The sequence below is a fragment of the Monoraphidium neglectum genome, assembly GCF_000611645.1.
Source record: "Monoraphidium neglectum strain SAG 48.87 unplaced genomic scaffold scaffold00709, whole genome shotgun sequence".
Classification (NCBI taxonomy): Eukaryota; Viridiplantae; Chlorophyta; class Chlorophyceae; order Sphaeropleales; family Selenastraceae; genus Monoraphidium; species Monoraphidium neglectum.
In genome coordinates, this window is record NW_014012919.1 from 1 (window position 1) to 13,187 (window position 13,187).

General features: G+C 65.7%; 3 protein-coding genes across 3 annotated transcripts in view; 1 reads left to right on the forward strand and 2 right to left on the reverse strand.

The window, feature by feature from the left end:
* Positions 1-476: 476 nt before the first annotated feature.
* Positions 477-3,602, reverse strand: MNEG_4927 (hypothetical protein; the record flags this gene model as incomplete). The annotated part of the gene is made up of 7 exons (XM_014046592.1): positions 477-655; positions 875-985; positions 1,244-1,555; positions 1,803-1,854; positions 2,099-2,235; positions 2,470-2,955; positions 3,582-3,602. Coding segments are annotated over 7 exons (1,298 nt in total), but the record flags the coding sequence as incomplete, so codon positions are not given.
* Positions 3,603-6,651: 3,049 nt separating this feature from the next.
* Positions 6,652-10,057, reverse strand: MNEG_4928 (hypothetical protein; the record flags this gene model as incomplete). The annotated part of the gene is made up of 8 exons (XM_014046593.1): positions 6,652-6,763; positions 7,099-7,226; positions 7,400-7,555; positions 7,888-8,037; positions 8,359-8,467; positions 8,679-8,966; positions 9,165-9,538; positions 9,848-10,057. The coding sequence occupies 8 exons, from the start codon at positions 10,055-10,057 to the stop codon at positions 6,652-6,654; spliced, it is 1,527 nt and encodes a 508-aa protein (XP_013902047.1).
* Positions 10,058-11,284: 1,227 nt separating this feature from the next.
* Positions 11,285-13,187, forward strand: part of MNEG_4929 (alkaline serine proteinase) — a gene marked incomplete at both ends in the record, with an annotated part of 3,979 nt that continues 2,076 nt past the window's right edge. The window contains 4 exons of the mRNA XM_014046594.1: positions 11,285-11,348; positions 11,546-11,630; positions 11,812-12,152; positions 12,404-13,006. Coding sequence (XP_013902048.1) covers positions 11,285-11,348; positions 11,546-11,630; positions 11,812-12,152; positions 12,404-13,006 — 1,093 coding nt within the window. The remainder of the gene's footprint in view (positions 11,349-11,545; positions 11,631-11,811; positions 12,153-12,403; positions 13,007-13,187) is intronic.

A 13,187-nucleotide genomic window follows, 5' to 3' on the forward strand; every position in this document is an offset into this window, starting at 1 on the left:
GCCGCGCTGAACCCGCCGTCAAAGCCGCCGCCAAAGCCGCCGCCGAAGCCGCCGCCGAAGCCGCCGCCGAAGCCCAGGTTGCCACCAAACTGAATGCCGGCGCTGACTTGGAGGTCGGCCCCCCACCATAGGTCTCCCCCGCCCCAGCCGCCGCCCCAGCCGCCGCCGCCCCACCCGCGGTCGCCGCCCCACCAGCCCGTGTTGCTGCTCGTCGGATTCGGAGAGGCACGGGCGGGGCGCAGCCGAGGGCGGGGTGAGCGGCAGAGCTGCAGCAATTATGCACAACTTGAGATGGTGCTGATACTATCCGCAGCATTGATTGGGGTTCGATTTCAGCCTCGCAGAAGGTACGGCGGACAAGACTTGGAATGCGGCACGAGAGCGCAGCAAAACCCTGCGGGGACTGGTGAGCGCTGCGGACACATGCGCCGCCCTGTTGCCCCCAGCACCGCCGCCACCCTTGTCAGCACACGCACCTGAAGACAAAGGGATCGAAGAAAGGGATCACCGGCGGCCAGGCGCAGGGCAGGCCGCCGATTATGTACGTGTTGACAATGAGAGGAGGCGGCGCCACCACCACCACCACTGGGGGCGGGGGAGGCAGCGTGAGGACGGTGACCTGTGGGGGACCAAAGCACAGGCCGCCGATGATTGCCTGCAAATGGAGTGAGTGTGTCGGGTATAGTCGTTAAAGGACCGGCCTGCACAACCTTGTTCAACGCAGCTCCGTTGCAAAGCAGTAGCAGAACCTGCCCCAAACTTTGCAGCAAAACTGCAGCACCAATGAAGGTCAATCTTTGCTGACGAGCCAATCCCCCCTTACCCACAATTGCCCCTGTTTCCCTCGGCACCCGAAGTGGGCCCAATCACCCACCTGCACTATGACCTCCAGAGGATTGCCACAGGGCAGCCGAGTCAGCCCAAACTCAGATGATGATGTCACGTAGCTCGTGCCCAGGGGGCGGCCAGTGCCCTGATCCGACACCTGCGGGAGGCAGGTGTTGTTTGAGGGGTGGGGGAGTCGGCTGTTGAATCAAAGCCATCTTGAGGAGACTTTGATGCACCTGACAGGGGGAGGGGAGCCAGTGGCTGCATTGAAGGCGAGTGACTACGTCCTGGGGTGCACTCAATGCAAACTGGGTGGTTGAGTGCGCGCCATTCGCATGCCGTATAGTTGCGCAGTGCACTTCTGCTAGATCGTTCCAAAGAGAAAATGTAGCGGGTACCAAAACTCATGGTGCACCTGCACAAGGTAGTCGTCGGGCCTGGGGCCGCCCGCCGGCGGCTGCCAAGTGACGCGCGCCCCACCCGGCCCCCGGGGCGCCGCCCCCAGCCCCTGCACCGCCCGCGGCGCGCCGGCCGGCAGCACCGCGCGGCCGGCGTCAGGGAGCATGAATGTCAGAGAGGATGACGCGCCGTCGTCGTAGGCAACCGACAGCGACTGGACGACAAATTTGTAGGAGGCGCCGTCGACGAGTTCGCCGATTACGGCGGTGGTGTTGCGGTAGGGGATTGTGTTGGTGGCGCTGAGGGGCCGGCCGCTGGCGGGGTCCACCTGGGCATAGGGTGGATTGTAAGGGGTGAGGCGCTGTTTAGGGGATGGCAGGAGTGTTGCTGCAGCACTTTCGCAGGCTCTCAACCTGCTGCGGCTGGCAGCTGACCAAGGAGGCTGTTGTGCAAACGGGCACGGTGCGAAGCTTCCTGCTTGAGGAGCCGGAGGCAGGAGATTAAAGAGTCCTTCACTGCCATGAAGAAGCGACGCTTGACAACCCTATGAGCGTGTGATGTGAGCCCAAGCCCACCTGTGTAATATTTATCATGAATAGGTCAGGGGAACTCCCCTCAGGCATGTTCCTGTGTCGATGGCAACAGCAAGGATGGGGCGCACGCAAACGGGTCTGGATTTCTGCCATTTTGGGGTAGATTTGTGGGGGGTGCAGCGGGGAGGATGCCAGGCGGGGGCTGAATGGCCAGGGTGCCACCAAAGCAAGCAGCACAGGTTATTGAGCTGGCTGGTGCCCGGTGGCCGCCAGCCGGCTGCGAGGTGATCGCGGGTCTACGCGGGGTTTTGGGCGGGCGAGCCGGACGGCCCGCGCACCAGTGCAGGACCACTGTGCCGTTGCCAACCGCCTGGGCCCCGAGGTTGCGCGGCGCCCTGGGCGGGCCCTGGCCGCCGGCAGGGGTCCCTCTGAATGCATAGGCCGGGTCGCTGTCGCCATAGCGCTTGGAGACAGCCTGGTGTGGGTGATACACATCGTGTTTGGGGCAAGGCAAGATGAGGAAGTAGATGATGGTCGGCTCAACATCAGGCGGCTTGCTCCGCTGGGGGATGACTCTGAGGGCTGATGCCCCCGGCCGCGCCCGCCGCTGAATGCATGCCCGCAGGCCGACCCCCCGATCGCACGCCTGAGCTGCTAGGCTCCGGATTTGGACACTGCTGCAGTCAGTTAATTGCGCTGCTGCGCTTACCTGGGCAATGAATGCATAGAATCTGCCAGCGGCCAGGCCCTTCACCACAGCCGCAGTGTCCTTTGGCCCCGCTCGCAGGGCCATTGGTGCCGGCGCATTGGGCAACGGCCAGCCCGTCTCGTTCGTCTCCCGCACGTTGATTATGTAACCGTCCAGGCGCGGGTTGCCCGCGGGAAGTTCCCAGGTCACCCGCACCGACGTGCCGCCGACTGCGACGGCGCGGAAGCGCTCAGGCGGGCCGGGGCGCGCGTCCAGGAGCGAGGGCGGCAGCGCAGCGCGCGCAAGCACGGCTTTGCCGTCCCCCTTGGTCTTGCTGTTTGCGACAACCTCGAACTGGTAAATCGCCCCCTTTTCGAGGCCTGAGAATATGGTGGACAGCGCCTCGACACTGCGGCGGCGCAGGGCCGTGCCTTTGCCTCCCAGCTCTTTGCCTTGCACGGCAAACGTGTCGAAGCAGGCGGTGTCGTTCGGCGGCAGGAATACGACCTGAAAGCGGGGCGGTGGTCAGCATGTGATAGTGTGAGCACCATTGACTCGAAATTCCCTGCGTGGCTGGCTCGCCATCGGTGACCGTTGCGCTCCATGCTCAGGCAATCGGTGGTGCTGTGGGCCTTTGTCGCGGCGCAGGAGCCCTCTTTTGCCAGATCCCTCTGCCGCCAAGCCCACCTGTACGGCGGTATCATTCAGCACGAGAGCCTTGACGCTTGTGGGGGGCCCCGGCACCCTGTCAGCGCATTTGATCGGCTCGGCGGCGCGCTGCCCAGGCGCGGCCTGCAATCAGGTGTGCACAGGTTCACTGAGCAGCGCCGGGATGGCGCCCGCTCCGTGGTATGTCAAGGCGATCCAGCTGCAATTGTGATCCCTATTGCATATAGCAACACTGCTTATTAGAACTCCGTGCAGCTCCGTGCATGCGTGCAGCGCAGCGCATGCGCAAACTTGCCTGTTGCGCCAGCGCATGTGAGGGTGCCGTTTCCGTCAGTAACAGTGCCACAAACACATTAAACGCCGTATTTAGAGCCCATTTGCTTCTTGTCTGCGCAGACAGTGCCATCGCGGGGGTGGCAAGGTTGCTATCTCCGCTCAGTGACGAGGGGAACGAAGCTGCTCACAGGACTCCATCTACATTGCATGAACACTTATTGTAAGGATAACGCCGTTGTTTAATGGGTGGGAAGCAAGGCGTGTGCAGTGAGCACACATTGTCACCAGCATTGCTCGGGTGCCACAATGCCTAGTGCCTGCTTGATCTTTGTAGTGGAGCATTCAGGCATATTCCCAACACTTAGTGCAGCCGTGTTCGCTTTAATGACCTCCAGGAGCACCACACTGGCTGATTTCGTTTGTATACACAGCTGGTATGTAACAGAGCAGCCTTTTGCCAAACCCCTTATCCTGGCCTTACTCCGGTTGCATGATGCACAAAATCCAGGCATGGACCCAGGTGCAGCCCGTTTGCAAGGCGCAGTCCGGTACAAATGCTGACACCAATCAATGTGCAAGAGTGCAGCGTGTCAAGGGCCTGACCAAAAACTGGATGCAGTTGAACAATACCCAGCCTCAAAGCTTGCAGGAAGCCTCGCCCAAATCACCAATCAGAGGACATGCACAAGCAACAGGTTGATGGTTTGACAAAAGGGTATCACAGGACAAAGGCCGAGCACCCTGTGCGGGGAGAGGCTGCATGCAGGCCGCCCTCAGCATATCAGGTCTGCCGGCCTGTCAGTGCAACGCCGGCATGCATGCGGACCACATCACTGCTTGGCAGACACTTCACAGCCGCCCAAATCTGTTGCCAAAAATACCTCCCCCGCCACCGCCACCACCACCACCGCCGCCGAGCCCGCCACCGCCGCCGCCAAGCCCGCCGCCGTCGCCGCCGCCGAAGCGGCTCACGCCGCCGCCGCCGCCGAAAGGCCCGCCGCCGCCAGGGGCGGCGAAAGCGGGGGAGTAGGCGGGCAGCGCGCCGGCCCCCTGCTGTGAGAACTGCGAAGGGTAAGAGGCTCGCCCGGCGGGCGCAGACGGGAAGGACGTGCTGGGGAACGAGGAGCCCCCCGAGGAAGCTGCCGGGAAGCCGCCACGAGTGGTGCTCGGGAAAGACGGCTGGCCTCGGGTGAAGGTGCTGGGTGCAGCAGGTTGCGTCGATTGGGTAGTGCTTGGCACAGTGGTGCTCGGCGCTGCACCCTGCGCTGGCCCGAAGGAGCGCGCGCGGCCCGGGAAGGCGCCCGCGCCGCCCGTCGGGCCTGCGCCCTGCGACGGCAACGCCCCGCGGGGGGCGGTTGGTAGGGCGCCGTCCACCGCACCGGGCGCGGGCCGCAGCCTGGGGGGTGATGACGTGCCGGCCGGGCCGGCGGCGGCGGGGCCCGTGGTGGCGGCGGGGCCGGCGACGGTCGGGCCGCCAGTGGCCGGGCTCGCGGTCGCGGGGCCTCCGGTGGCGGGGCCGGCAACAGCGGGGCCGTTGTCGCGCGACCGGCTGGGCCGGCCGCTGGCTGGAGCGGCCGGCGCCGCGCTTGCGAGCGGCGCGCTTGAGCCCGAGCCGGTCGGAGCGCCGTTGCCGGTGGGAGCGCCATTGCCGGTGGCGGTCGGCGCCGTGCTTTGCAGTGGGCCAGGCCCGGCGGGTGGGTTCCTGCCGCGAGGATTGCCTTTTGTGCTCGCGGGCGTCGTCGCGTCGGCGCCTGTCTGGGTCACGGCGGGCGATCCCCTGGCTCCCTTGGTTGCCGCAGCCGGGGCCGCAGGTGACGCCCCGGGCTGGGAGTTGCCAGGCGCCTCACTGTTGCCTGAAGATGTCACGGCAGGCGACCCCCTGGCCGGCCTGTTGCCTCCAGTAGATGTGGCGGGCGACGCTTCAGGCGTGGAGGGGGCAGCCGCCCCGGCGGGCGACGCTCCGGGCTTGGTGGGGCCAGCCGGCCCGGCGGGTGACGCTCCAGGCTTGGTGGGGCCAGCAGGCCCGGCGGGTGATGCGTCGGGCTTGGTGGGGCCAGCAGGCCCGGCGGGTGATGCGTCGGGCTTGGTGGGGCCGGCCGCCCCGCCGGGCGACGGCTCGGGCTTGGCGGTCCCAGGTGACACGGCGGGTGACGTCAACTCGGGCTTGGTGCTCCCAGGTGAAACGGCGGGTGACGTCAACTCGGGCTTGGTGCTCCCAGGTGACACCGCAGGTGACGTCAACTCGGGCTTGGTGCTCCCGGGTGACACCGCGGGTGACGTCAACTCGGGCTTGGCGCTCCCAGGTGACACCGCGGGTGACGTAATTGCGGGCTTGGTGCTCCCAGGTGACAGGGCGGGCGACGAGAACTCGGGCTTGGTAGCTCCAGGCGAGCGACCGGGCAACGGCAGCGTCGGTCTGGGCGTGGTCAGCACATCGTGTGGCCACAGGAGAGCGAGATGTGAGAGTTTGTGCAATCTATTTGTGCTGTCAATTCAGGTTTTTCAAACCTCAACTGCCTGCCGTACAGTTTCAAATCCTTGTGTGGTGCTGAGCGAAGCACAAGATCATGCATGCACAGGTCGTCTCATGCCTGAACATTGGCAGCTCTCGAGCCCGCGCGTTTGCGGCCCGCCGAGGAGCCCCGCCCACCTGATCACGTCTGGCAGGGGCTTGGGCGGGGTCGTCGGCGGCGGCCGCTGCCCCGGCAGGTCGAGCCGCCCAGGCCTGTTAGGCCGTGTCGTGCCCGGCCGGATCCCCCCACTTCCAAAACCGCCCAGGCCGCCGAAACCGCCGCTGCCGCCGCGGGGCCTGTCGCTGTCGCCGCCGAACCAGCGGCTGCCGCTCCAGCTGCCGCCCCAGCCGCCGCGCCAGGTGGGCTGCCGGATGCCGCGGTTCGGGCGGATGGCCCAGAGGGGGTCGATGGGGCGGGCGCGGTGGTACCACCAGCCAGGGCCCCCTGCGGGTGCAAGGGGAAAGGCGGAGGTCGAACACAAAGGGTCAGAACGCGTCGAAGGCTGGGACGGCGTACGAGATCGCACAAGTTGACACGCTGTCGGGTTAGGCCGCAAGGCTGCGCACTCAAGCTTGACGCGAGCAGGACTGACATGCTTCACACCCACCCTCAAACAAGCAAGCAACACCAGCGACGTTGCCAGGATGTCGGCGAGCGAACAGCCTGCCCATGCGCCCTTAGGCCCAGGCGTCGGGGGCGGATGTGGCTGAGAGCCTAAGCCCCAATTCAACGCAAGCCCTAAATCCTAGCGCGGCGACCCACAGAAGTTGTTGAAGGGGTTGATGACGATGATGACGCCAAAGAAGACGGTCCGCCGGGGAAAGAAGGCGTTGTACCAACCCACTGGGTAGTAGGAGCTGTGCGGAGGGTTCAGGGTTGTGGATTTTGAGGCGTTATGCGCCGTTGGGGGTGCGGGGGCGGGCCAGTCAGCAGCAGAGAGGCAGGGGGCAGGTGAACGCTGGAGCTCTGCTGCTGGCAGCATGCTTTTCAGGGAGAGGGGCACCCGGTCGCCGCGATGCCGCCGAGCAGCAGAGACCAGCCATTGCAGGCATATGGATGGTTCAAACGGATCAATTCAGAACCCTGGGAGCCGAGTCGTGGGTGCCTTGCACCCGATCCAGCCGGGCGAGGCTGCCGGGAACCCGCGACGAGAGCGTTCGGTTTGCGTTCAGGGTCTAGCGCGTGCGCCCACCTGTACCAGTAGGGCAGGTAGGGGTTGTAGCCGTAGTAGGGGCTGTAGGTGGCGGGATAATAGTAGTCAGGCACCGGCAGTTCGACGACAATGGATGACGGCGGCCCGTAGCCGCCCGCGCCAAAGGCCTGCGGGGTTGGTTGCAGTGGGTTGTTGCGTCGCGGGCGCGGCAGGGCGGTCGGGGTTGGGCCGGGCGCGCGGAGGAGCAGCCAGGGCGGAAAAACAACTTTCAGTTCACAAGTTCAAACCAGTCAAGAATATGGAAACGCTCATCTACGAAGCTGCGGGTGTGGCGGCGCACCTGGACCACGACCTCGACGTCTGTTCCAAGAGGCAGCCCCGCGATGGCGAGGGTGTTGCCCTGAACCCTGTACTGCACGCCCAGGGAGCGGCCGCTGTAGGCGTCGTAGGTCGTCACAATGTAGTACTGGGCGCCATACACCTGCTCCCACACCAGCTGCAGATTCAACGAGGAGGGGGGAGAGTGATTCAAGGTTAGAGTGACGCCTGTCCGCGGCTGCTTAGGCACAAGGGGTTGCGACACGCTGAGAGACCACTGCCCGGATACGAGTAGTTAGGAAAGCATGGATGACGCCCACGAAAACGCGTGGCTGTGGGTGGGGGCAACCAATCGGCATTCCTCCCTACCACGCAAACGCACACACTTTGCGCCCACCCACACGCGTGCTTGAACGCCCACCTGCCAGCAGTAATTCCACACCGCTAGACACATTTGCGCACAAATGCACCAACGCAGGCTCAAAAGCACATACGCGCGCACGCGCGCACCTCCACGTCGCTGCCATATATCCTGGCTGCGAGCCCCGGCGGCTGAAGGCGCGGCGCGTTGGGGGGCGGCTGGTAGGTCGCCGGCACGGTGTACTGGTAATCAGCGCTTCGGCCGCTCTCAAATGACGTCGAGTAAGACTGGACGTCGAACTGTGTCATTGGGATGGGTGATGTGTGTGACAGGGTTACGTCACATGTGAGTCGGCGGATAACATGTGAGGGGGTAGGTGGATAAGAGCAGGGCAGAATAAAATGCGAATGATGAATCCAGATGCGAGCCGCGGAGGACAGGGGGTCGGGCAGCGGCCCCCGGCCGCCGCGCCAGTCGCCGCGCCAGTTGAGCCAATGCTGTGCAGTCACCCTCTCCCCCCACATACACACACACACACACACACACACATACACACACGGGAAGCAGCAGCCCGCAACCTGCAGGCGTGATCACAGCGGCCCGCGCTGAGGAGTGCGCACCTTGTAGGTGGAGCCCGGCGTCAGGTCGCGCACGAGGGCCGACGTGTTGGCGTAGGGGATGGTGTTGGTCTCGCTGAGCGGATTGCCGGACGCATCCACCTCGGTGATCCTGGCGGGTTTGCAGGGCGGTGGGGTCGTTGCAGGATACCAGGTGGCGTGCCCTCCAGCAGGGTGTGCGGCAGTTGAACCATCGCTTCAAAGATCGCACACCAAAGTCAGTGAATCCTTGCTTTGCAGCCTGCTCGCATGCACCCGCTGGCGCCCTGCTGTGAACCTCCTGTGAAAACACCTGATGTTGCACCCAAGCCCCAACCCCTTACCCGAGCTGGTAGTAATCAGGCTGAGACCCGGCCGGCGCCTGCCACTGCAGCGCCACCGCGCCCTGGCCCGCCGGCGCCGCCGACACGCCCCTCGGCGCGGCGGGGATGGCGCCGCCGCGCGGGGGCGTGTTGTGGAAAGAGACTGCGGGCTCGGGGCTTGTGCCGCGGGCCGACTTGGAGACGATGGTGAACACATAGTAGCTGTTGGGCGCGAGGCCGTCAGCAACCAGCGATCTGGCGTCCCCCTTGGCAGTAAACGTCAGGTTCTTGGCGTTGGGCAGGGGGAAGCTGCGGGGAAGGCGGGCGGTGGGCAATGTGGGCGCGGGGGATTGGGCGCGGTTAGAAAGCGGTCCGTCAGAGGGGCTGGTGCAGCACGCAGGGGCGCATGGGGGGCGTCCATATGTTTGCCACGTCAAAGTCGCGTAAAAGAGGGACAAGGCTTCCACGCCTGCAGCGTGTCATTGCAAAACGGTAAGAGCTGCGCACCCTGTGGCGTTGGCCGGGACCGCCGTGATCGAGTAGGAGTCGACCTTAGGGTTCCCTGGCGGCCGCGCCCACGAGAGGTTGGCGCGCGTGTCGCTGAGCGCGACGGCGTCGAACGCGTCGGGCGCGTCCGGCACCGCGTCCAGCTGCGCCGGCGGCAGCGCGGCGCGCGAGGTCACGGCGGGGCCCGCGCCGGCGGGGCCGGCGGGAGCGACGGAGAACTCATAGATGCCGCCCGACTTGAGGCCGGCGAAGGTGGCGCTGAGGCCGCCGTTGACGGTCTGCGGCGCCGGCGCGGCGCCGCCGCCGGACACAGCCCTCGCGGATACCTTGAAGGACGTGACGCAGCCGCCGCCTTCTGGCGGGAGCCAGAGGACCTGGTAGCGGGCGGGGGGAAGGTGCGAGTGTGTGAGGGGGTGGGCGGGGGCGGCCGCATGAACGTGCCGCGATGTGCACGGTGAGCGGCGGCAGCGCTCACGGCCGCGAGGCTGCCCGCAAAGCGGCCGATGATGGGTGATTTGGTATTTGAGAAGGGCCCACGGCAGGGATCGGGCGGCGCGAAGCCGGGCGGGTCTTAGCTGAGGGCAGCTGGAATGCATGCATGGGGGTGACGAGACCCGGAAGGTGTACCCTCAACAGCATCATTTGCGCCCGCCCCGGCCGCCCAAGGCGCCCCGGCCACGCACGTTCACGGCGGTGTCATTGACAATCACGGCCTTAACGGGCCCCGGTGCGGCGGGCGCGGCCTTCTGGTCACAGTCCTGCTGCTGCGCGCCTGGCGCTGCTTGGGCCGGGAGTGGCGTCGCGGTCGCCGGGTTCTGCGCGTGGCCGCCGTTGACCGCCAGCAACAGCAGGAAGGCCCCAGCAAGGACCCGCCGTTGCCCGGCAGGGCCCATTCCGATCGTTGCCAGGACCGTGTAGCGGGGGAACTGTCCTTGTCACCAGCGAACGGGACTGTTTGTCCGTGGGTGACTTCGTCTGAAGCGTTGTTTTTGAAACACTGATTTGAACAAAATACGAGCCCTCGATACAAGGCCGCTCGATTGAATGTGCACAGGCGCGGGTGAGTGACGGCCTGACTCGATCTGGTGAGCTGGTTATCGCTAGCGCGATCCCCTACAAAATGCAATGTGAAGCCTTAAGCGGGTTGAGTTATTACCGTTGTCTCCCTCCAGCCGACCTCACGGGTAGGAGATCACCCGTGGGACGAAGGCAGCTGCGCCTGGTAATCGTGCAACAACCTGGCAACAACCGCGCTGCTTTCTTGACGTCATGCACGATGTCCTTCTGATGAAGTGGGCTTTGAACCTGACTTGGTGGTACAGCGCCGCCAACAACAGCCACCCAGAAACAACAGGAAGCCGTACCTCAGCTGTGTCAGCAGGGTACGACGCACCGGTCAAGGCACATTGGCTTTGGGTGTGGGATTCCTTTCCCACCTGTCCAGCACATCATCCAAGTATCGGCTTCACACGCATACAACACACCTGTTCCCTTCAAGGATCCAATCTGGGCCGCTCACACCCCACACCCGGCACCATGCAGCGGGCGCCCGCGCGGGACCCACCTGTGTGCACCTTCCACAGGCAGACGCCTGTGAGAGCTTAATCACAGTAATTTGCATCATAATTTTATTGCCTCAAGAGGTCTGTTGGTCTCCGTTCCCAGTCAGCTCGGCGTTGTGAGTTGCGAAGCGGCCAGGAGTCGGTCGAACGCATCCCAGGGTGCGCCATCCAACAGCAATAAGTTATTCCAACCACGCAGTCACGGCTTCAGGCGTCCACATCCGTCTCCCCTGTGCGATGCTGGGCCCTCGCCGAGCGGCTGAACCCGCCGCGAGAAGGACTCGATGGCTTGCCCTACTGATAGCCATCGCATATTTAGTATGCTCAACCAGCTCTCAAATATTGGACGTCGACGGGTTCGAGCTCGCGCCGCCGCTGCTGGCGAGCTTGGGCGGCGCGCCTGTCGCACAAGGGGGCAGTCAGCCGCTTGCTGATCCGGGGTTTGTGGTGGCGCAGGGCCCAGCGTCGCTGCAGGCGGATGCCCTAACAGACAATGACCTTGCAGGCGCAGAGGCGGAGGCAGCACCGGCCGCCGAGCCCGGGTACTCTGCGCAATCGATGGTGGTGGTGGCGGCGGCTGCGGCAGCGGGTCAGGGGCCTACACCCGGAGCACTTGTGCGAGGTGCGTGTTGAATGGCGTGATACAAGGTTCACATGGGTCCGTCAACCCAAGGGCCATGGCACAGGGAGACCGAGGTGACCGAAAATTGTGCAGAAGGGGGCTGCCCTCCGACAAGTTTTCGCCGCACTGCGCCTGGGTTGCGATGTGTGCTGATCGAGTCCCACCCTCTGCCGCCGCCGGCGCCGAACCCTCCACAGGCAGCAAAACCGCAGGCGACCCCATCCCCGGGCGCTTCATCGTCACCTTTGCGCCGAACGCCAGCACCGCCGACGCGATCGCAGGGTGAGTGTTGCGACCGTTGATGCTGTTGCACATTCTGTGCACGAATATGGCAAAGCCTGCGCGGTCATACCCCCGCCGGCCCCAAGGACCTGACGCCCCACTACGCCATGCGGCACATAAGGCTGCGCCACGAGCCGGTCGGCCTTACACAAATGTTTGCCTGTTTTGCTCCTGATCCCAGAGTCCAGCGGCGTGTCTTCACAGTGGCCGCGACCGCCGCCCGCAAGGCCAAGCGCGCTGCTGCGACCTCCGGCCGCATGAGCGCCGCCAGCGTCGCCGCCACCGAGTTCGGCAAGTTCGAGGTGGAGCACGTCCTCGGCAGCCAGGTCGCCGCGTCCGAGGTTGGCGGGATGGGCGCGCGGTCCGCGGGGCGCCTCGCCGGGCGGCCGCCGCTGGGGGCGGTGCTGGTCGTGTCAGAGCAGCTGGACAGCAAGCAAGTCAAGCGGGCGATGACGGCGGCGGCGGGCGTGAGCTCGGTCATCGAGGACAGGGTCATCTCGGTGGCGCTGAGCAACGCGGCCGGTGAGGGGGGTACGGCGCTTTGCGACGGAGAGGGGCATGTGGTGCGGGGCGTGGCGAGATGCACCCATGCAGCCCAGCCGCCTGCGCAGCGGCTGCAGCAATATATGGGACCCACAACGTGGCACCCATTGTGCCACCCGGCAATGGCGTTCTGTGCGTGCAATTCTACCACTTTGGCATACGACTGTCGCACACAAGGGATCCTTGCGCACAACCGCCCGCCCCTGCACACCCTCAACCCCGCCTCGCAGCTGCCCCCTCGTGCGCGGCGCCGTCGTTCCTGGCCGGCACGGTCGCCAACCCGGTCGGCATCAACTGGCCCGGCTGCTGGATCCCAGGCGTCACAAAGGTCGCCTGGTTTGGGGAGCGCTGCGGCACCTACATGACCGCCACTAGCTGGATAGGCATGTACGCCTTTTACGCGGCAAACAGCACGCTCGTCGCCGGCTGCGTTCAGTACCGCGCCCGCACGCCCGGCGGCAGCTTCAACGCGGCCAACTTCGGCGCGTGCGGCGTCGCGCCGGCGGTCGCGCAGCAGCTGCCCACGCAGCTCTGCGCTGAGTCGCTGGTGGGGCGCCGCGGCAGCAGCGGCGGCAGCGGCCAGCAGTCTTGCATCCCGGCCGACCAGCTGTGGGGGTACACTGGGCAGCTCGACTCGCCGGTGAAGTGCGGCGGCGTGTCCACTTCCAGCGCACTTTACAGAGGCATCCGCTGCGGCCCCGGGCAGCGGTGGGTCCGCTGGTCGAGCGTCACGCTGCCGGACGGCGGCAGGGCCTGCCGCTTCAGCCGCAACGCGGCCGACCTGCGGTGGAACGCGCAGTGGCTCGGGCAGTGCGGGGTGCCGCCGCAGTACAGTATGGGCCTGCCCACCCGCGTCTGCGGGACGGCCGAGGCGCCCAGCGGGCCGCTGCCGCGGCTGTCGCCCCGGCCGTCGCCCCCGCCGGCGCAGCCAGCACCCGCGCCGGTGCCGGCGCCGCCCCCGGTCGCGCCGCCAGCCCCCTCTGCGCCGTCGTCCGGCTTTTCCTTGCCCAAGGG